The sequence below is a fragment of the Budorcas taxicolor genome, chromosome 3, assembly GCF_023091745.1.
Source record: "Budorcas taxicolor isolate Tak-1 chromosome 3, Takin1.1, whole genome shotgun sequence".
Lineage (NCBI taxonomy): Eukaryota > Metazoa > Chordata > Mammalia > Artiodactyla > Bovidae > Budorcas > Budorcas taxicolor.
This window is the reverse complement of record NC_068912.1, coordinates 26,745,664-26,769,639: the sequence shown is the minus strand read 5'-3', so window position 1 is coordinate 26,769,639 and position 23,976 is coordinate 26,745,664. Positions and strand designations below refer to the sequence as shown.

At 45.2% G+C, this 23,976-nt stretch overlaps 1 protein-coding gene across 1 annotated transcript in view; it reads left to right on the top strand.

Moving 5' to 3' along the window:
* The window catches only part of PTGFRN (prostaglandin F2 receptor inhibitor), an 83,384-nt gene that overhangs the window by 20,493 nt on the left and 38,915 nt on the right, over positions 1-23,976 (top strand). Inside the window, exons 2-3 of the mRNA XM_052636792.1 lie at positions 15,703-16,071; positions 18,888-19,301. Coding sequence (XP_052492752.1) covers positions 15,703-16,071; positions 18,888-19,301 — 783 coding nt within the window. The remainder of the gene's footprint in view (positions 1-15,702; positions 16,072-18,887; positions 19,302-23,976) is intronic.

The following is a 23,976-nucleotide window of genomic DNA, read 5'->3' as shown; positions in this document are numbered from 1 at the left end:
GACTGGTTCCAAATAGGAAAAGGAGTACGTCAAGACTGTATATTGTCACCCTGCTTATTTAACTTCTATGCAGAGTACATCATGAGAAACGCTGGACTGGAAGAAGCACAAGCTGGAATCAAGATTGCTGGGAGAAATCTCAATAACCTCAGATATGCAGATGACACCACCCATATGGCAGAAAGTGAAGAGGAGCTAAAAAGCCTCTTGATGAAAGTGAAAGAGGAGAGTGAATAAGTTGGCTTAAAGCTCCACATTCAGAAAACTAAGATCATGGCATCTGGTCCCATCACTTCATGGGAAATAGATGGGGAAACAGTGGACACAGTGTCAGACTTTGATTTTTGGAGCTCCAAAATCACTGCAGATGGTGACTGCAGCCATGAAATTAAAAGACGCTTACTCTTTGAAAGAAAAGTCATGACCAACCTAGACAGCATATTCAAAAGCAGAGACATTACTTTGCCGACTAAGGTCCGTCTAGTGAAGACTATGGTTTTTCCAGTAGTCAGGTATGGATGTGAGAGTTGGACTGTGAAGAAAGCTGAGTGCCGAAGAATTGATGCTTTTGAGCTGTGGTGTTGGAGAAGACTCTTGAGAGTCCCTTGGACTGCAAGGAGATCCAACCAGTCCATTCTGAAGGAGAGCAGTCCTGGGATTTCTTTGGAAGGAATGATGCTAAAGCTGAAACTCCAATACTTTGGCCACCTCATGCGAAGAGTTGACTCATTGGAAAAGACTCTGATGCTGGGAGGGATTGCGGGCAGGAGGAGAAGGGGACGACCGAGGATGAGATGGCTGGATGGCATCACTGTCTCGATGGACGTGAGTCTGAGTGAACTCCGGGAGTTGGTGATGGACAGGGAGGCCTGGCGTGCTGCAGTTCATGGGGTCGCAAAGAGTTGGACACGACTGAGCGACTGAACTGAACTGAACTGAACCTGGAACTGCACAGGAAGGAGGACTCTTGGAGGTGTAGTTCCATGTAACCATATTGACTCAGGACAAACCTGCACCGTGTCCTAATGCAGAATTAAGGATTTGGGGTGACTCTGGCCTTTCAGGATCTCTCAAAGGCCACATTGCTGGAGTGATGTCATGATTACATGGTCTGGGGTTTCCCTGGTAAGAAGTTCACTTAGTTAATGATCCAGTCTTTAAGAAGTGACTTGCAGCTGTGTTCCTCATTTGCATCTCCTGTCTTCCTTGCCTTTCCTACTTGTAGTGCTGGAGGGAATGGTTATCTCAGCAGCAAAAGCTATGGAAAGTTGCACTGATTGAAGAGCCTGTCAATTCCCAGGGAGCGTGAAGTCTTTTTTAAAGTTTGGTTTATTCATTTGTGGCTGCTCTGAGTCTTTGTTGCTGCACATGGGCTTCCTCTAGTTGCAGAGAGCACTCTACTCGCAGTGCCAAGGCTTCTCATGTGGTGCCTTCTCTTGCTGTGGAGCACAGTTTCTAGGGCATGTATAGTTGTGGCTCAGAGGCTTTGTTGCCTCTTAGCATGTGAGATCTTCCAAGATCAGGGATTGAATCCATGTTCCTGCATTGGCAGGCAGATTCTTAACCACTGAACCATCAGGGAAGTCCCAAGCATGAAATCTTTCTACCGTCTAGTTCCTGTTTGCCCTGGAGAAACACATACTTACTCTTTCTCCTCTTCCATTACGAAGACTAAAAGAAAATTTGCAGATGCGAATGATTGCAGACTAGAGCCAGAAACTGTCATGTAAATGCTAAGTGAGAACACAGTTTAGATCCCTGTACCACTCTTCGAGGTTTCCTGGGTGGCTCAGTGGTAAAGAATCTGCCTGCCACACAGGAGACACCAGAGATTTGGGTTTGATCCCTGGATCAGGAAGATCTCCTGGAGAAGGAAATGGCAACCCACTCCAGTATTCTTGCCTGGGAAATCCCATGGACAGAGGAGCCTGGTGGGCTAGAGTCCTTGGGGTCACAAAGAGTCAGAATGATAGCTCCGCCCTTCTTCACTCCTATGGTCTATTGGTCATATGGCCCCTTCCTCGTGTTTCTGCAGCCATCTCAGGTCAGTGAGGGCCAAGGAAATGCCTTCTATGGTCACCTTAGCCCCTAAGAAAATAACACATTTTATGAGATTTAATGGCCACACCTGGACCTTGTCATCATTCAGAATTCTTTGACCTTTTTGATTGTCCATGCTGATATTTCCCTCTGTGACCACAATTGCTTCTCTTTACTCCTCACAAGTTTCCTCATATGTGTTGAACCTACTCTTCATCCTCACTGTGATTCCCTGATCTTGAAAATTCCTTTTTCTCCAATCCACTTTGAGTTCATGAGCTCTTATCCTGGTGGTCAGCATGTCAGCTGTGAGCTTGTTAACATCCTAAGGACCCTCTGCCTCATTTCTTTGCCAGTCCTCATATCGTGGTTGAGTAACCCACATCAACCATAGTCTCTAAGTCTTAAGCTTTCAGTTCAGTTCAGTTCAGTCGCTGAGTCGTGTCTGACTCTCTGCGACCCCATGAACTGCAGCATGCCAGGCCTCCCTGTCCATCACCAACTCCTGGAGTTCACCCAAACTCATGTCCATCGAGTCAGTGATGCCATCCAGCTGTCTAAGCTTTATCATCTTGCAAAATCTTAAATCCTGCCCACCTCATTTTCTTACCAACTAGGGCGTCTTTAATGCATCTCAGTGAACCTTGTAATAATTTTGTGATGGTTTGCCATTATATTCCTTCTAATTCTTATTCTAAACCTGTCCACAGTCTCCAGGATCTAATCCCTTTTCTACTACTTCTCTGTGACACTGGAGACCAGCCTAAGGCTCCTCAAGCTTTTTTTTTTTGCCTCAAAACCTTGCTGTATTTTTACCCATCCTTTTCTCCTAAATTCTGAAAAAAGTAAGGACCCTGTCTTTGGCTCTTTTCTCCTCTGTGTGTATGCAGTGTATCTGTATGTGACTCCCATGTCACTTGTGGCTTTGAATACCATCTATGTGCTGAAGACTCTGATTGTCTCTGGTTGGACCTTCCCCCTGAGCTTCAGACATATGTACCCATTGCCTACTCCACTGCAGTTCAGTTCAGTTCAGTTCAGTCGCTCAGTCGTGTCCGACTCTTTGCGACCCCGTGAATCGCAGCACCCCAGGCCTCCCTGTCATCACCAACTCCCGGAGTTCACCCAGACTCACGCCATCGATTCAGTGATGCCACCCAGCCATCTCATCCTCTGTCGTCCCCTTCTCCTTCTGCCCCCAATCCCTCCCAGCAGCAGAATCTTTTCCAATGAGTCAACTCTTCGCATGAGTGGCCAAAGTACTGGAGTTTCAGCTTCAGCATCATTCCCTCCAAAGAAATCCCAGAGCTGATCTCCTTCAGAATGGACTGGTTGGATCTCCCTACTCATGTCCAATAAGCATCTCAAACTTAAAAGGGCTGGAAAAGAGCTCTAGTCTTGTCTGATATGAATTCCTTCCTGCCAGTTACTTTCCCATCTCAGTGGATGGCTTCACCATGAACGCATATGCCCCAGCCAGAGCCTGTACCACCCCTATTCCTGTCTTCCTCATTCTCCACACTCAAAATAGCAGTGCATCTTTTTATTTTATTTATAAAACATGTTTTGGATCTGACTACTCCTGAGAGTCACCAGTACTACAAGCTGAGGCCCAGCATCCATCATCTTTTGCTTGATTTATCATAACTTCTTCCATTCCAGCATCCTTACATCCAAGTTAGCCCCACTGTTGTCCATCTTTCACAGAGCAGCCAGGGTGGACTTTCTATGATAAAGTAAGCTTTATCATTCCCTAGTTTATGTGCTTCCCATTTCAGCCAGAGTCCAAGGCCTCTGCCCCCTTGTTCATTTTCTACCCCTCGAATACCCCAGGCTTGCTCCAGTCTTGGTGTTTTTGTATTCGCTGGTCTCTGCCTGGAGCAGTCTTACCCCAGAGTTTGGGCCCTGCCTCCTCTTTATTCAGGTCTGCAATCACTGGTGACCGCAGAGGAGACTTTCCTGACCACACTGGCTAAAAGCAGCCCTTCCCCATCCCCATCCCCAGTCACCAGCACATCAGCCTGTTTTATCTTGATAGCATTTGTCAGCCCTCCTGACTTGTTTCCCCACTCTCTCCTTAACTGGAGCTCAAGCTTCTTGCGAGCAGGGACCCTTGGCTGAATGTCCGCAGTGCCTAGAAGGTGCTTAGAGGACCAGCTGGCTGACTTTCCAGGATATAATGCCACTTGTGCCCTTCATTGCCACTTGCCTACTTTGCGGTCTCTTTTGTGGCTGTACCCTCTCTTCCTTGCATCTGGATTGTTCCTTTCTCCTGGCTGTTACTCGCCAAGTCCCACACCACATTATTGTAAATGCATTTCTGTGGAGGTTACCAGTGGTTACTTGATCATCAGTTCAGAAGTCTTTTCTCAGCACCCATCTTCCTTGACTTTTCTGCAGGTTTGATCGACACTTTGCTCAGGTTTGGTTGACACTGTTGCTCGTTTTTTTCCCAAACCGAAACGTAATAGGATTCTGCTCTAGGTGCTGTGCGAGATGCACGTAGTATAGGAGCCGGGTCCTGCCATAGGAGCGTGCAGCCTCCCAGGAGCAAGTATTGGGTTGGCCATAAAGTTTGTTCCAGGTTTTCTATAACGTCTTATGGCAAAATGCAGACAAACATTTTGGACACCCCATAGATGGGTATGTCCGTAAGGAAAACAGTAGATGTCACTCCCAACCTTTGCTTCTTGGGATTCTTGCATCCCTTGGTGGCTGCTAGGACATAAGCCTTTTCTGGTTTTTTTCCTCACTGGCTGCTGTTCCTTTTTCCTTTTTTTTTTTTTGTTTTTTGGTCCCTTTTCAGTCCTTTTCTTCTGTTTGTGTTTAAATAATAGAAATTTGCAGTGATTCTGTGGTTTTCTTCCTTTCCTCTTGTTTGTACTCTGGCCCCTGGTGACTCCATGGACTTCCATATCTCTGAGATCTTCACCCAGTCCCCTCTCCAAGCACGTGATTCTACATTCTTATGGGGCTCACATATCGCGGGTTTCCATTCCTGGTGGTTCTTTCAACTCGTCTGAGTCTCACTGACTGCTTTTCTCCCCAGGATTTCCTCAGCAGCTCTCAGCTTCCCTGGGACATCTCCCTCATCGCAGGACTGTCAGTGGATTCTTCTTGCAGCCTGGCTGTCAGAGCTGCTGCCTTTCCACTCCCGCCCTTGTTCTTCTTTTGATTCTTACACCAACCTCCCCACCCCCATCTCGTTGAGGATTCCTGATTGGCCTCCCCTGTGTGTGTCCATTCCAGCCTGCTCACACTGCACTCTCCACTCGCCCTGCTCTTCACCACAACCCACATGTTCTCTCTAGGCCTTTGCTTATGCTCCTGCTTTTAACACTGGTCACCTTTCTCCTCAGTGTCCCCTGCCCAACCCCTAGCCCCCAGCCATTTTTCAGAGGCCCGATACAAATGTTGACACTGCACGAAGCTTTTCCCTAATCTCTTTAGGGACGCACCCTCAGTTTCTGTGGATCCCCTGGCACTTGCTAGTACCTTTCTTTGGTTACAAATATCCTTCCTCCTGTTAGTTTTTCTCATGCCCCTAAGACTCAATATGCGTCTAAAACTCAATATACCGTAAGTCTCTTAAAAGAAGGTCCAAGGCTGATTTACCTTCCTCTCTCACATATCATCTAGCTAGGGGGCTTCTTGCTCAACAGTTGTTTGTTTAAAAAGTCATATTGTATTTGTCTAGTTTATCTCTGTAAGGTCTTAGCTAAATCTTTTTTTTTTTTTTTTTAATGATTATGAGGCCTACTCTAGTAGAACCTTATTTGCGTTTGGATGGGGTTTTGAAGTACTGCCATATGTGACTTCATTACACATTCTCTGCTGGCTGTAACTTGTTTAATGTGTACATTGCTGCATTTTCATCACATAGGGACTGTCTAAATGAAAGCTGGTGTATTCCCTTCTTGCCAGACCTCTCAGTGGCAGTCATGCAGAGACAAAGGTTTTGCATTTGTGAAGTCAGATGCTGCAGTGAAGGCCCTATGAGGGTTTATAGGTTTGACCTTGTATATCCATTTCTAAATCATGTGTGGACTGGAAACTTCATGTAGAAATCCACAGGCCCCTAGTCTTTCTTAAAGGGCTTGTAAGCACTGGGAAAGGGGGATTTCAGTGTCATTTGACAAGGCAAAGTGAAAATACCACAAGCTCTTCAGTTTCAGTGTTTCTGTTCTACCTGTACTATGGGATTCAGTAACTTTCAATACTTTTCTTAGAGCTTAACTCTGATTGGAAAGTCAGATTGTTTGTTTCTAGACTGCTCAGTGAGGTGATAACATTTCAGCAATAACAGAAACAATTGCAAATATCCTTGGCAGATTTTCTGTATCTTCAGGTCTTGATTTAGAATAATGTTGATGGTAACCCAGGAAATAAAATCTATTTCCCATGGCTATCATGAGGGGGTGAAAGAGCCTGGATAAATACAGTTCGTCTTCATTAGCTGGTCTCTCTTAATGATTCCTCATGGTTGCCAATAACACTTATTGAAATGAACATTGCAGGAATGATTGCACTGAAAAAGTTGCCTGATTTTTCTTGCCTCAGTTCAGTTCAGTCACTCAGTTGTGTCCAACTCTTGGTGACCTCATGGACTGCGGCATACCAGGCTTTCCTGTCCATCACCAATCCCTGAAACTCGCTCAAACTCATGTCCATCAAGTCGGTGATGCCACTCAACTATCTCATCCTCTGTTGTCCCCTTCTCCTGCCTTCAGTCTTTCCCAGCATCAGGGTCTTTTCAAATGAGTCAGCCCTTCACATCACGTGGCCAAAGTATTGGAGCTTCAGCTTCAGCATCAATCCTTCCAATGAATATTCAGGATTGATTTCCTTTAGGATTGACTGGTTTGATTTCCTTGCAGTCCAAGGGACTCTCAAGAGTCTTCTCCAGCGCCATAGTTCAAGAGCATCAGTTCTTTGGCACTCATCTTTCTTTATGGTCATACTCTCACATCCATACATCACTGCTGGAAAAACCATAGCTTTGACTATGCAGACCTTTGTTGGTAAAGTAATGTCTCTGCTTTTGAATATGCTGTCTAGGTTGGTCATAGCTTTTCTTCCAAGGAGCAAGCCTATCCCCGTCTATTCTGCATGATGGAAGAAAGTTGAAGGCATTTAATTATTTTCCTGAGTACTTCAGAGGTAGGCAAATAGAAGTCTGGAACCAGTTACCGCTTGCATATTAATTGTATGTACTGTAAGAAAGAGCAGTAGGCTTCCAAAAGTCCTTCCTATATGTTTTTAGAATAAAGTTCTCTTCACCTTATTTGAATATGAAAGTGTAAGACATAGAGTTAGTATCACTTAAAATAATGAAGATAGTCTGTCAGAAAAAAATTTTTTAAGAAACTGGACGTTATTTTTAATAATCCTGTTTTTCTGTTTTTCTCCTCTGTCTACTTTATATCAAGAATATGTATTTCTCCTCTTTAGTAACTCATTTTGGTTACTTTGCTGCCTATCTGATTCACATTGTCCTTGGAGAATTTGAAATGTTTTATAGGGAATGTCAAGCTGTTCCTTCTTCCCACTCAGCACAAAGACAAAATCAACAGAAGGTGGTAATATCAACAATGCAGTTGAAGACAAAACCAACCCAGCCAGTCTTTGTCCTGACAGGGCAGTGCATGAACCAGATAAACCTAGAGTCCCTCACTTCATACTTTCATGCAAGCTATTGACCTGCTAAGTCTCAGGGTCCTCGATTCAGTGATAGGGATGTTCTGGCATATAAGAGAGACATAGGGTGTCATTATTCCTCCTCTTACTCTATCTCAGCCTTGTGAAGAGAAATTTGGTGATGAATCAAAGTGAACAGATTACAAAGTAAATACTTGAAAAATGCTTATGTCGTTTTAGCTGAAATTATGGATTCTTTGATTAATCAGGTTTTTTTAATATATGTTTTAAATTTATTTAAGAATGGACTAGAACAGTGATTGTTTTAAAAAAATTATTTTAGTATTTATTTATTTTTGGCTGTGTTGGGTCTTCGTTGCTGTGCACGGGCTTTCTCGAGTTGCAGTATGTGGAATTCTCAGTTGTGGTTTCTTTTGTTGCAGAGCATGGGCTCCAGAGCACGCAGGCTCAGTAGTTGTTAGGCAGGGGCTTAGTTGCCCCAAGGCGTGTGGGATCTGAGTTCCTGGAACTGTGTCCCTTGCATTGGCAGCTGGATTCTTCTTCATTTATTTATTTTTGGCGGTGCTGGGTCTTTGCTGCTGTGTGCTTTTCTCTAGTTGCTGCAAGCAGGGGCTGCTCTTTATTGTGGTGCATGGGCTTCTCGATGTGGTGGCGTCTCTTGTTGTGGCTGGCAGGCTCTAGATGTGTGCACGCATGAGGGCTAAGTCGCTTCAGTCATGTCTGACTCTGACCCTATAGACTGTTTGGCGCCTGCCAGGCTCCTCTGTTCATGGGATTCTCCAGGCAAGAATACTGGAGGGGGTGCTTGGGCTTCAGTAATTGCAGCGCATGGGCTCAGTAGCTGTGCCTGGAGGGCTCTGGAGCACCGGCTCAGTAGTCACGATGCAGGTCTTTAGTTGCTTGTAGCATGTGAGATCTTCCTGGATCAGGGATCAAACCCATGTCCCGGGCGTTGACAGGTGGATGCTTGACCACTGGACCACCAAAGAAGTCCCTAATCAAGTAATTTTTATTATCCCTCTCTCTTTAGTTTGTTATCTGTTTTTTTATTTTTATGATTATTCTAGAGATTAGAACATATATTGTTGACTTATTAGTGTCTACTGATGATCCTTTTACCATATGCAAGACCTTAGAAAACATTTAGGCTCCATTTATTTCATTCTTGCCCTCATTTTTTGTGCTGCTGTTGTCATATATTTTATTTTTTATTTTTTGTCATGTATTTTAATTACGCATATATTTTAAATTCCTGAAGACATGATTAATATTGTATTATATAGTCCCCACACGTAACCTTTCTATTGTCTTTGTACATCTCCATGATTCCATCTGGGATCATTCTTCTCCTATTTGAAGAATGCCCTTTTGTATATCTTTTGGGTATTTCGTTACTATTTCTTTTTATTAATTCTCTTTCCCTTGTTGAGAGTTAGTTGAAAGCATATTTATTTTGCCTTCCTTTTAAAATTTATTTTGGCGTTTCTGTGTAGAATTCTCAGTTGGGGGTTACTTTCTTTCATCACTTTAAAGATGTCATTACATTGTTTTAAGAGCATCATTTCTACTGAAAGTCAGCATCGTTGTATTGTTGCTCCCTTCTCTACCTTTTAGCAGTTTTACTACTGTGCGCCTAGGTGTGGTTTTCTTCGTATTTGCACTGCCTCTGAGACATAGTACTTCCTGAATCTGTGGCATGCTGTATTTGTCAGTTTGAGAAACATCTTAGCCATTATCTCTTCAGAAATTAATTCTGCCCAATTCTATCGCATTCTTTCTGTCTCATCCTGGGTCTCTGTTACATGTTTGGCCTTTTTGCTATCTCTCATGTGTCTCTTAGACTGTTTTCTCTATTTTTAATCTTTTTTACACCCTGGGCTTCAGTTTGGATATCTTATGAGTGACGGATAGTTGCTCAGTCATGTCCTACTGTTGCGACCCCATGGACTGTAGCCCACCAGTCTCTCTGTCCATGGAATTCTCCAGGCAGGAATGCTCGCCATGGCAGAGTAGCTTGCCATTTCCTTCTCCAGGACTGGATATCTTATACTGACTTCTTTTCTCTGCATCTAATCTGATATCAAACCCACTTATTGAGCTCTTAATTCTAGATTTTTTTTTTTTTAGTTCTAGATTTTAATCTGATTATTTTAATAGATTAAGGTAAATGAAACCTGTGGTCTATTTCTTTGGTAGATTAGTTGTAGTTATTTTAAAGCCCGTGTCTAATAACACCACTATCTGGATCCCTGTGCATCTGTTTCTATTGTCTGTTTTGCTGCCTTTTGTTTTCAGTCATTTGGTGCTGTCATATGGGGTGTCTGGTAGGTTTTGATTAAATATTGAAAAGTCATAGAGGCTCTGTATGATGCCACCTTCTTCACAAGATGTACTTTCTTTTTTTCCTAGCAGGCTAAAGAGTAAGAGAAACTCACTGTCATCCAATGAGGAATTGAGATGTTTTGAGATGAGATTTCGGGATTAACAGAGCAGGTTTTTTTCTTCAGCTTTGCTCTTACTCCAAAGGCATAGCCGTCTCCAGGGCTGTAATCCATTCTGGGGTGTTTACTACAGTCTGCCTTCCTTTGTGAACTCAGAACTTCAAGTTTTGTTTCCCCAGCTTCCCAGGTGGTGCAGTGGTAAAGAATCTGCCTGCTAGTGCAGGAGACGCAAAAGATGGCAAAAGCAGTTAATAGAGATAGAGGAAAGAGATAATTATTAGAAAGTTAAGTTGTGATGGTTTCCATATTTCACTATCTTATTTAGTACTAGATTTCCTTGAAGCTAAGGTACAAAAGTGAAAGTGTTAGTCACTCATTCGTGTCTGACTCTTTGGGACTCCATGGACTATATATAGCTCGCCGGGCTCTTCTGTCCAGGGAATTCTCCAAGCAAGAATACTGAAGTGGGTTGCCATTTCCTCCTCCAGGGGATCTTCCAGACCCAGGGATTAAACCCAGGTCTCCACCATTGTAGACAGATTCTTCACCCTCTGAGCCACCAGGGAAGCCCAAAGTACAAAAGGACACACGAATTTTATATATGATGGGGAAAACAAGACTTGGAAGTTGGAACAGAGAAAAGAGAGATGATGAATTTAGTAGTCACAGTTGTATTCAGGGGTGTGTGTGTGTGTTTGCTGGGAGGTTTAGGCAGAAATTTTAGAAACAGGAATTAGGAAGCAGTGCAGGGTTCTGAGACCTATGTAAGAAGGTCTGGTCTAGTCGGGGCATGGTGATGTGGTACTGGTCCACTTAGTAATTGGGTTATGAGGAAGAGCCTTAGCATCAGAGCCTTAATATACCGCAAAAAATGTGCTTTAAGGTGCCCTAATTTTGTGTTGAGTTTCAAAGGTACTTGGGGCTGTGGTTTCTGGCCTGAGTGGTGAGAGACGCCTATGTAGTTCTTATTTTCTGGGGAAAGAACACGCAGTGGGCCATTAGCAGGAGTTCAGGCCCTAAATTTTAAGAGGCTTATCATGTTTTCTTGTGTCACCGAACACAGTAGTGCCCTCAATAGTCCGTTTAAGACTAATAAAGAAATGTATTTCCTGTGAAGGTTTCTTATATTGACCTCTGAAAACAATTAATACTACAATTTTAAATTATTTCTTAATAAAGATATTTTTATAGAACGTGAAACTAATACAGTTCAGGTGCCAAAGTGTTTGGGACTCTTCATATGAAATTTGGTGGAATTTGGAAAACCAGAGGAGAATTTTGTTCTTTTTCCCTTTAGTTATCAGCTGTTACAAGAGGTTTCAACTAAATAAAGTTGGCAATGTGTGACTTTGCAGATATTCTTTTTGATTCTGAAAGAGCCATATGCTCTATGTTTCACAAGTTGTATTTCTTTTTAAATATTATTAACTGTTATCTAACAGTATTAAAGGAAATATGTGCTAAATACCAGCTTGCTATTAGTAAGTTGAAATTCTGTTCTCTCAACTTCAAAATCTTGCTTTGCACAGATGAGAGGACAGCCCAGATCTTCATGTATGCCACTACTCAGGTTTCTATCTTTTTTAGATTAGAATTTGGTCTTTCAAGCATCTGTTCATATCTGCTTGGCTTTTCCCAGCGGCACTGTTAAACAGCCAGCATGGAAGGCACTTCTGCAGGTTGAGTTGGGATGTGGAGGCAGGCGTGCCTGAGTGACCCCTGGGGAGGTGAGGCAGACTTCACAAGGGAGATGGGGCTGGAGCTGCTTCTTGCAAGAGGCTGAGAGGTTGTTGAAATGGCAATTCCAGATGAATGAGGCCTAGAAGCAGAGTCTGTGGCACACAAGAGAAGCATGGCATTTCCGGAGAACGAACGGCCATTTGTTTTGTTGGCATCTAAGCACTAAGGGCTGGGAGAGTGATAGCTGATGAAGCTGGAATGGTAGCCATGGTCCAGACTCTGAAGGATCTTGTGTATTTTTATTTATCCACTCATTTAGCAAATATTTTCTGAACATCTGCTATCAGGTCCAGTTCTAGGCACTGGCATTCAGGAGCAAAGGAAACAGGTAAAAATCGCAGCTCATATAGTCCTTACATTCTAGTGGGAGGAGGTGGATGATAAATAATAGTAAAAATATATGGATACACGTAAAGAGTATTATTGATAAGTGACAAGAAAATACAACAAGAATAAGGATCAGTTCAGTTCAGTTCAGTCGCTTAGTCGTGTCCGACTGTTTGCAACCCCACGAATTGCAGCACGCCAGGCCTCCCTGTCCATCACCAACTCCCAGAGTTCACTCAGACTCACGTCCATTGAGTCTCTGATGCCATCCAGCCATCTCATCCTCTGTCGTCCCCTTCTCCTCCTGCCCCCAATCTCTCCCAGCATCAGAGTCTTTTCCAGTGAGTCAACTCTTCTCATGAGGTGGCCAAATGGGTATGTGCAATTTTAAGATGGTCAGGAAAGGGGAGGCGACATTGTAATGAGATGTGGAGCTGATGATGGAGCATGGTGAGCATCTGAGAATGTTCTGGACTTAGCAATGCACAGAAACCCTGAGGTTGGAGTAGTTCTGTTCGCTCAAGAGTCTTAGGAGTTAAGGATGGCTAGAGTACAGTGGAAGGAGGAGCAGGAGGGTGGAGAAGCAAAAAGGGCCGGGTCCTGTGAGGTCTTGCCTTTTATCTGAAGCTTTGAACAGAGTAAAGGTGTCAGACAACTTGAGTTGTTAAAAGATGGCTTGGCCATGTTGAGAGTGGAGGGCAGGTGGGCAGCCAGTTGGGAGACTGTTGCAATAATTCAGGTGAGAGGGAAGGTAGCTTGAACCAGGGGGATCACAGTAGGGGACCTGGAAGATAGAGTGAATCCTGCAGGTGATGAGGAGCCGTGAAGGACTTCTGACCAGTGAAGTGACATGATTTATGCCTTAAAAGATGATTTGGGCAGCTGTGTGTGGAAGCAGGACTGGAGAGCTGAGATGAACCGGCTGTCCCCCAAGCTCTGCTCACTAAGAATAAAGACAGAGACTTTACAAGAAATATAGCCTCATGCTGAAGGGCCCTGTTGAGCTGGTTATTAACCTGGTTAGCCTCTTGACAAGGGCTAGGAATTGCAAAGATTGACACGTCAGGAAATTCCTTTGTAAACCTGCTGGGGAAACAAAGTGAATGAATGTGATCAAGTTTATTATAGATGCCGCCTGCAAAGCAGAGCCTTACCGAATTTCATGCCCTGTCATGGGGGCTCTGTGGCTCATTTAAGCCTTACAAAGCCCTAAGGGGTCATGTGTCCACTTCACAGAAGAGGACACTGGGCACGAGGAAAAAAGCATTAGGCTGTGACCCCTCTTACAGGTCTCCACTGTGACCTTCCTTCTGAAGGGTCTCTGTGAGATTTAGGATTATCCGGTCATCTCTGAAATTAAATGTAAAAAAGATCGCCTATTTCTTTTGTGAACTGTGGTGATGATGACCTCACTGTTGGGTAGGTATGTTTTATTTCAATGCCCTGAGTTGCCAGTGACAGATATTAGCTTAAGGACCATAAATGTGAGTGGAATTGTAAGGAATTGAAATGTCTGGGGAAGACGTGCACATGTGTGTGCATGGGCAAGTGTGGAATGACGTAGAGGGTGTCGCCAAATCTAGTGGCTCAGATGAGGCTATCTGTCAGGAGGACACATTCCTTGCGCCTCTCCTGGTGTTGGCCTGAGTCTCTTCTGCCATAGACCGCTTTCTTGCCTAGTCAAGAGGGCTGCCCATGTGCTGTTTCAGAGCAAAGCATCCCTTTAAGACCCTGATCCCAAAGGAGGTGAAAATGTCTTTCTGAGAAGTTTCAGCAGAAATGAACCAGGAGGACTCGGACCTGGTTTCAGCCTCGGTGTCTGTCCCTGAGTCTGGGGTGCAGGGCATTCCTTGGATCGTAGACAGATCTCTTCCTTGAGCCTCACCTAGCACTCTCCCCCCCTTTTAAGGATGCTGGTCATTGGATCAGGGGCACACTCTTCTCTGCGTGACCTCATCACAGTTAAGCTAATCACAACTGCAACAACCTATTCCCAAATAAGGTCATATTCTGAGGTGCTGAGGGCCTGGGCTTCAGCATATGAATGGGGAGGTGGTGGTAGGGAGACACAACTCCACCCAGAACAAGTGACAGAAACACAAAATTGAAAATAAATAATAGAAGATCCCTTTGGTTGAGCTCTTCTTACATGATGGAGTCTCAGCTAGCCGTTTTATTTCATCAGCTCAATGACTCCTTCTTGCCTCATTTTATTGTCGAGGAAGCCAAAGCTAAAAGAAGTCTCTCAAATTTCAACTCAGGTCCCCTTGATTTCAGGGCTTCCCTGGTGGCTCAGACGGTAAAGATCTGCTCGTAACGCAGGAGACCTGGGCTCGATCCCTGGGTTGGAAGGTCCCCTGGAGGAGGAAATGGCCATCCATTCCATATTCTTGCCTGGAGAATTCCATGGACAGAAGAACCTGGTGGTCTGCAGTCCATGGGGTCACAAAGAGTCGGACACAGCTGAGAGACTAACACACACACACACACACACACACACACCCCTTGATTTCAGAGCCCACCCTTTCTCCTGTATATCTTGATGCTGGGCATATTCATAGAACCTCAGGAAAGAACCGTGCAAGTTCTTTTGGTCCAAATTGAAATGCTTACACAGGTAGTAAACTCACTACAGAGAATGTGCCAAAGTTCATCACAAAGAAGCTATCTTAAAGGACACCCATGACAGGCCCCAAGGGCCCGCCCAGAGGCCCGAGAGGTCTGTGCTCTTGGGGCGGGAAATGCCAGTGAACTCTTGGTGTTGTCCACCCGGCCTATCCCCAGTAAGCTGCTGCATTCCTACCAATGCCCAGCAACAGGCCAGAGCATGCACTCTCTCTCTTTGTGCTTCCCTAGCCTCATTCTGCATCTGGATCAGGGCGAAGAGTAGAGAGAAGGAAATGAGCCAGAAAATAGAAAATTAATACTTAGTAGAGTCGTCACATTTTAAAATTAATTTATAGGCGATGTCAGATAACCAGAGTTAAATCATTTTATCAGCAGGCTGCTTCAGGATTTAAAAAATTGGCATCCATCATTGTAAATCAGGTCTCAGGAGCCCTGGGGAATGGTCTCTAGGGAAGCGGGTTGATATAGGGTGGGCAGAAATGTAAATACTTGATTAGCTGTGTCCTTTTCTTTCACACAAAACCTAAAATATTTCCACATCACATTGAGTGATCACAGTAGGTTAAATAGTAACGGGAGGGAGAAAGCTCTTCAAATTTATAGTTAGCCTACTTTTAGTACCTGTCTTCCTCCCTGTTGATCCTAGGAGACTGGTGCATGAGAGATACTCACTGCAGTGGGCTATTCCTGGCTCAGGGTCCTTGGGGTGGGCTGAACCTTCTTCTGCACAGACACTGGCAGCACGCTGGTCAGTGTTATGTTTTCCATTATGTGCCTGGGAGCTGAAGCGCCCACAGGCTTGCCACATTTATTTCGGGAAGAGCTTATTGGATTCAAGCCTCCCTCTTTTCACTTCTTGTCGTTGCAGCTCTTTGCCGAGGGCGCGTGGTGAGGGTCCCTGCGGGCAGCCTGGTGCGGGTAGTGGGCACCGAGCTGGTCATCCCCTGCAACGTCAGTGACTACGATGGCCCCAGCGAGCAGAACTTTGACTGGAGCTTCTCGGCCTCGGGCAGCAGCTTCGTGGAGCTTGCCAGCACCTGGGAAGCGGGCTTCCCAGCCCAACAGTACCGCGAGCGCCTGCAGAGGGGCGACATCCTGCTGCGGCGGACAGCCAACGACGCGGTGGAGCTGCACATAAAGAATGTCCAGCACCCCGACCAGGGCCACTACAAGTGCTCTACCCCCAGCACGGACGCCACCATGCAGGGCAACTATGAGGATACAGTGCAGGTTAAAGGTACATCCTCGTGGGAGGAGGGGGATTGCTGTGCCAGGGGATCGTACTTCCCTCTGCCACCCCGCCGTGAGTGACTGTGCCTGGGGCTCTACTCCCTCCTCTGTCCAAGGGAGTAATAGTATCTTACCTGATGAAAGGCAGAGGATGGCCCAGAGGGCCTCTGAGGTCCCCCTCTTCATTCCATGGTGAATAGAACTGTCTCGTGGCTGGTGAGTTGGAGGCAGCATGGTGTGTGGTGGAGAGTCCAGCTCTGAGCCAGGTTGCCTGCGCTTAGCTCCACGGCTGGCTCTCCCGTTTGTCCTCTCTGGCCATTTGTATGTCCCATGCCTCAGCTTCCTCCTCTGGAAAACAGTGCCTCCCATAAAGGTCAAAGTGAACTGCTCTTATTTAGTCGCTAAGTCTTGTCCGACTCTTGCGACCCCATGGACTGTAACCCGCCAGGCTCCTCTGTCCCTGGGATTTCCCAGGCAAGAATACTAGAGTGGGTTACCATTTCCTTTTTCAGGGGATCTTCCTGACCCAGGGGTCAAACCCACGTCTCCTGCATTGGCAGGCAGAGCCTTTACTACTGAGCCACCAGGGAAACCCCCAAGGTGAATTAGCACATGTGAAGCCTCAGCAGTGCCATAGTAAGCACTCAGTCAAGTTAGGGATGCGAGGATGACGGTCACGTGGACACTGTTCATGTTTATGGGAATAAGAGATACTTCGAAGCTCATGTCTTTCTTTCTCTGTGCCCTTCATGATTTAAGTACCTGTGTTTTCTAGAAGTCATATGGGTCATGTAGAGAAGGCATGATGTGGTCACTGCAAGCTGGTGGGCCTAGCTGTGCAAGTAATCACACCTAACATGACTGGAATATTTGAGTTTGTTTGTTTTTTCATTTTTCTAAGTTCTGTTTGATTTACTCACCCATTCAGTTCTCAACCCAATAAAGAAGAGAGGGCAGGGTATTTCCCTAATTTACACACAAGGAGATGGAAAAGCATAGGTTAATTACTTGCCTAAAATCACACAGCTAATTGGTAAATGAGCAAGAACAAATAATTTTAATTGGAGGCTAGCAAAATAGAAACATTAATGTTGTTATTACTACTACTTAATTATGCCTTTAGTTGCCTTGTTCCAAAAAGAATTATGTCAGGGTAGTAGTGTATTAAATGATCAAGAAAGCAAAAATCTACATGATATGATATAAAAAAGAAGGGGTTGATTCAGGCATTCATTCCTTCAGTAATGATTTCTTGACTCCTACCGTATTCCAGATTCTGTTCCCCAACTAGACTCATGAGGGGATAAAAACAGCCACTTCCATTATGCAAGCATTAAAATGTCAAATCTACCTCTTCCATTACCTCTTCTCATTCCTATACAAAAATCAAATATGTTTTTTTGGAACAGAGTCTCATAAGTCATTCTTGCATTGGAGTGATCCATTGCTTCCATAGTCCTCACACACATGACATGCTACACCTCCATTAGATCAGATACACACTTGTCTCCATGTGCGAGGCCCATCTTCAGGAGCTGGAGGCTGCGGGAGGAACTTCCTGCCCTCTGCCCCAGTATCTTTCTGTTTCTTCTCCAGTCTTTGGAAGGAGAAGCAAGGAGAGGCTTTCCTCAGGGTCAGGAAAGCAGATGGATGGCCATGAAAGAGACTGGCTGGCTGCCCAGATGGAGCCTCTGGTGGCTGCCAGGCATGATCTAGGGTCTCTCTGGCCTTCAGCTTCACAGGTCTTAAAACTATATGTATCCATGGCCTCAGAGATAACTGGTCTTGGGAACTGAGTCGTGTTAGCTGGACTCACAGACTGATGTATATACTAGAAAGGCATTATGTTCATTTGCAGTAGAGATAAGACTTTGGGATATGTCCTAAAAATGTAGCAATTTTTTCTGTTATTTAAAATAGTCCCTTTTCAAGGACAATTGAATTCATTTCCCAGTGTAGGATGGCAGGAAAACCCAAGGAGATGGTGAACAGTGGTGTTTGGGGATTCTCTCAGCCAGCCTTAGGCAAACCTGAGAAATGGTGGTTCCTGCAGTCTCTTTGGTAGGGGCCTCCTCCCTGCTATATCAAGTGTGGCTTCCCTTCCTCAGTAGCTCTCACCAACACTTGCCTGATCTAAACCTGGCCTTTTCCCAATGGGTCCTAATAATTAAAAAATGAGGCTTCGGTTTTCTTTGATGGGTTAAGGAAATCTTAACCCAGGGTATCTCCCTGCAGAGACCGTCTTCTCAACCTAGTTATTCTTAGGCATTGCCTAGACCTGGGGATGCAGGAAGTTCTCCCACACTTTAGTGCTCTGCAAATTACACTGCTTTAACTTCTAGAAGATCCCCCAGGCTCCCTACTCCAGCCTGTGTCCCAGCAAAGATATGTTGGACAGTCATGGCTGGTTATCACTGAGTACCAAGCGCGGTCCTGGGAACCTTCCCTTATATCTAGTTGAATTCTCAGTCAGCTTCCTGAGTTGGGTCTAGTTGTCATCCCATTTTAGAAATGAGGAAACCGAGGCACAGGGGGGTTTAAGTGACTTGCCTAAGGGTGACAGAAGTATAGCCTAAGACACAGCTTCCCAAAGGGAGTTTGCACCACCCAGTTCTAGCAGGGGGGTCTTATTAGTGCTGTGTCTTTCGTCAAGTCAGAATGTCAGCTGAGCTGAGAGATGTAGTGAAATGGGCAGATGGGCCCATCCGGGCATTAGAGCAGGGGAGGGGAGGAAGAAGTTGTCCCTCAAGGCCTGGAGGCTGGCGGGCACTTGCCCAGTGCTTGGGGCAGCAGTGTTCTGACCGCTCTGCTTTCTCCCTGCAGTGCTACCCGACGCCCTGCGTGTGGCCGCCAGCCCTCAGCCCTCCCCGGGCCCCAGCCTGCGCGAGGGCGAGCCCTTCGAGCTGCGGTGCTCAGCCTCCACCACGTCACCGCTGCACACGCACCTGGCGCTGCAGTGGGAGGTGCGGCGCGGCCCCGCCCGGCGGAGCATCCTCTCCCTGACCCACGAAGGCAGGTTCCGACCCGGCCCTGGCTATGAGCAGCGCTACCGCAGCGGGGACGTACGCCTGGACACTGTGGGGAGCGACGGGTACCGCCTCTCCATGTCCCGGGCCCTGTCCTCCGACCAGGGCTCCTACAGGTGCATCGTCAGCGAGTGGATCGGGGAGCAGGGAAGCTGGCAAGAAATTCAAGAAAAAGCCGTGGATGTGGCCACCGTGGTGATCCAGCCAACAGGTGAGCTTCTGAAAATTGCATGTTTTAGACTATTTGTTGTTGTTGTTGAATCACTCAGTTGTGTCCGACTCTTTGCAACCCCATGGACTGTAGCCCACCAGGCTCCTCTGTCCGTGGAATTTTCCAGGCAGGAATACTGGAGTGAGTTGCCATTTCCTTCTCCAGGGGATCTTTCCCACCCAGGGATCTAACCTGGGTCTCCTGCGTTGCAGGCTGATTCTTTTCCACTGAGCCATCAGGGAAGCCGGGTAAAGAACTAGGCCAGAGCCTTATTCCTCTCTGACAAGATTTCTCCTCCTCCTGGAAGACCTCCTGTTGATGGGTGAGGGTATAGGGTGGTGTTGATGGTTTGGAAAGGATGCATTTGTTTTGTGCCAAATGCTGAGCTCTGCTCTGCAGCTGCTTTTTCTCTGGATTCATACCCACGGGAAGCTGCAGGTTACATAAGACACTAAGAGAATCTTGTGACTGAAAGATTAAGTCCCTTTAAGTGCCAGGACAAGGTCCAGCCTGGTGTTCAGAGGGGCTTTGAGGTGGGGCTGCCCCCACCTTGCTCCCATGGCTTCATTTTGTTTGGTGTTTCCCAATCCCTGGATCTGCCCTTCCCCACAGCTGTTGGGGGCGTGTTTGGCTCATCCCCAAACCTCTGTCCGACTTGGGTCCTCGAGGCCTGCCTTTCAGGTCCCCTCTGATGTGACATCCCCTTGTAGGTGAGGGATTCCCTAGGGCTGGGCCTCTTCTTATCTCCTTGAGGACGCAAACCTCAAGCATCCAACTCTGGGGTCTATATGCAAGGAGTTGTTTTCACCTGTGAACCATCTTTTTAAAAAACAATAACCAAAAACCTTCTTACTCTTACTAGAGAAGTAATTAAAAAAATGCAAAATATATTTCCAAAAACCCATAAAAATAAATGAAAAATATGCCATTTTTGCCAGTGTCTAGCAAGCATGAGTAGAGAACCTGCTGTGTGCTGAGTTCTGTCCTGGGCTCTGGGGTCAGAGATGCTTGAGGATCGTGCCCAAGCCTCACAGAGCTTCTGGCTCGGCAGAGGGAAGGTGTAAAGAGACATTCTCAGGGGGATGTCCCTGCTGCGGGTGGTCGGATGACGGTTTGCTGGGAGTCTGACATTGCCAGATCGCAGAGTACTTTGAGCTGTTGCTGCTGTCTCCTGTTTTGGAAACTGGGGAGACCTTGGCTGGACTTGTTTCCTGACTATAAACAAGAGAGCATGGCTGCTATGTTGCTAAGCTGGGAAGGAAAGCAGACAACGATACACATGGGAAATGTTTTTCCTCTGCAAACCGTTTTGTCCTGAGCACTTGCCCCTGAATTTACACCACAGCATGAGAGCTGAATTTGGTAAAAGCAGGACTAATGTTCTTGACTGTGGCAGTCAGGCAGGTCGGAGGTGTTCTTGCCGACAAGAGGGGCCACAGGTTGCACTCAATCGTGATTCTCCTGGCTGCCGAAATCACTTTCCAGATGGATTCAGGTCACCTGCCTTTTCGGAAATGATCTGTCAGGAATCTGACATAAGAAACCTTGGATGTTCATCTTGCATCAAACAACTATTTTAACAGGAGAAAGGGTTAAGAGTTTCAGATTTAGCAGATGCAAAAATTTCAGTTGTAAAGGTTTGTTTGTTTGTTTGTTTAAAAATTTCCAACAAGCCACAAAACCCAGAATGTAGTTATAAGACTTGAACATTCTGAGCCTGTTAGGCAGGCAGTAGCATCTGGCTCTTACTCAAGCCTGAGGGTGCATAGCCTTTTGTGCATAGGTATCTTTGACAGTCCTTTGAAGCTCACAAGCCCTTTTCAGAGTTAATATATTTTAATTAATAAAATATATAAAGAGGATGACATAGGAAAACAATAACATTAAAATAGTTATCAAAAATATTTAAGATAAATTTGTTATATAATAATATAGTGTTTTATTGCGTGTGTGTGTATGCAGTCTCTCAGTTGTGTCCGACTTTTTGCGGCCCCATGGACTATAGCCCTCCTCTGTCCACAGAATTTTCCAGGCAGGAATACTGGAGTGGGTTGCCATTTCCTACTCCTGGGGATTTTCCTGACCCAGAGATCAAACCTGCATCTCCTGCATTGGATTCTTTTACCGCTGAGCCACCTGGGAAGCCCAGTGTTTTATTAATGCATTAAATAATAAGATAGAGTGGCAGACCTAACAACTACTGTAATTTCTGGTAAGTGAGGAATATAAATAATATTTTAAGATATCTGCAACAATTGAACTGTAATGTGAAAATATCTGTGATTTCTATTGGGAGCAAGATCCCAGGGACAGATAATACTACACTGGTTTGTTGCTTAGTTTCATAATGAGAGGAGATGCTGTCTTTCAGGTAGAGGTTAGTAAAAGAAAGGCAATTTGTTTTCACATCCATGTCACAGACTCCTTAGATCTTTTTTGTGGATCCTGGATTAAGAACCACCACACTAGAGTGATGGTCTTTCTCTCATTTTAAACACTTGCATTCTCCCTAGCTAGCTTTTCTTTTTTAAAATTGGAGTTTATTTGATTTATAATATCATATTAGTGGTGTTGGAGAGGACTCTTCAGAGTCCCTTGGACTGCAAGGAGATCCGACCAGTCCATCCTAAAGGAAACCAGCCCTGAATATTGTTTGGGAAGACTGATGCTGAAGCTCCAATACTTTAGCCATCTGATGTGAAGAACTGACTCATAGGAAAAGACCCTGGTGCTGGGAAAGATTGAAGGCGGGAGGAGAAGAGGATGACAGAGAATGAGATGGTTGGATGGCATCACTGACTCGATGGACATGAGTTTGAGCAAGCTCTGGGAGTTGGTGATGGACAGGGAAGCCTGGCGTGCTGCAGTCCATGGAGTCACAAGACAGTTTCACAACACTGTAATTCAATAGTTTTATAGATTTTCCTCCATTAAAAGTGAAAGTGTTAGTCACTCAGTTGTGTCCAACCCCATGGACTGTAGCCCATCAGCTCCTCTGTCCATGAAATAATCCAGGCAAGAATACTGGAGTGGGTTGCCATGCCCTTCTCCAGAGGATCATCCTAACCTAGGGATTGAGCCCAGGTCTCCTGCACTGCAGGCAGATTCTTTACCCTCTGAGCCACCAGGGAGGCCCCATTTACTCCATTAAAGTTATTTTAAAATATTGGCTCTATTTTCTGTGCTGTGCATTACATCCTTGAATCTTACTTACTTTCTACTTAGTAGTTAGTGCTTCTTGTCTCTTGACTCCCTGCCTCTATCTTTTTTTTTTTTTTTAAAGAGTATTTACTAATTTGTATGATTTATTTGGCTGTGTTGGGTCATAGTTGCAACATGCAGGATCTTCAGTATGTCACGTAGGATCTTTCCTTGTGATGTGCAGGCTCAGTAGTTGCAGCATGCAGGCTTAGTTGCTCTGTATCTTAGTTGTAGGGCTTAGTTCCTTGACCAGGGATTGAACCCAAGTCCTAATTGCTAGGCAGATTCTTAATCTGTGGACCACCAGGGAAGTCCCCCCTTCCTCTACCTGGCTCCCCCACCTCCTCCTCTCCCCATTGGTAACCACTAGTTTGCTCTCTGCATCTGTGAGCCTTTTTGTTTGTTTGTTTTTGGTATATTGTTTATTTCTTAGATTCCATCTATAAGGAGAAACATAATATTTGTCTTTCTCTGTCTGACTTACTTCACTAAGTGTAATCCCCTACAGGTCCATCCATGCTGTTGCACATGGCTAACTTTCATTCTTTCTTATGGCTGAGTAATAATCCATTGTCTATATACACCACATCTTCTTTAACCGTTCATCTGTTGATGGACACAGGTTGCTTCCATGTCTTGGCTATAGTAAATAGTGCTGCTATGAAGTTGTCCATAGCTAGCTTCTTAACTATTCTTATTGCATTCTTGTGATAAATGGCACAAAGTGACTTACATGGTGGGGCTGTACCATGTAGGTGGCAGTAAACCCCCCTATAATGCTAAGCCTGGTGTCTTAATTTATAGGGTCAGTTATATCCAGTAGGAGAAAGCTTACACCATCACAGACTTTGTCTGAAGTCCCCTCTATGAGTCCTTAGAACTGATTCCTTTTTCCCTTCACCGTACTTCTTCTTGTCCCAGTAGTGAACCCTCCAATCCCATAGAACATGTGAAAACTGTGCTGAGTGATGTGATATTTAGCCACTTGCAGAGAAAAAAATTAGAAAGCGAACTATATTGTTACAGAGATGCTGATGTTTCTAAATGCAAGGATCCGTTTTCTTCATGCATACTGTCCGCAGTTGCTGTCTGCTTCTTTTCTCGGCTGGCTCCCTCCTGGGCCTTCTTGTACAGCTGCTGTGGTGGTGGCTGGCAGAGAGCGACTCTGGTAGTATTCCAGGGCCTCTGACCATGGTTGCACACAGAATGGTTCAGACGGCAGCATGGGCTCCGAGCAGCAGTTTCCTGACTCCTCCCAAATGATAGCTCATATTGCTTTTGGCTCCTTTAAAGGGGTGAAGGAGGAGGAAGAATTTGGAAGAAGGCGGGTGGTGATGAGAAATTAGACTTTAAATTCCTTTTTCTGATACTATGCCTACCTCATTTTCTGTCTTCATCAAAGTGAAGCTTGAACTTGACCTGAAACTCTAGTTTGAAATATCATCAGTCTTTGGAAAAATCTATAATGAAAGTC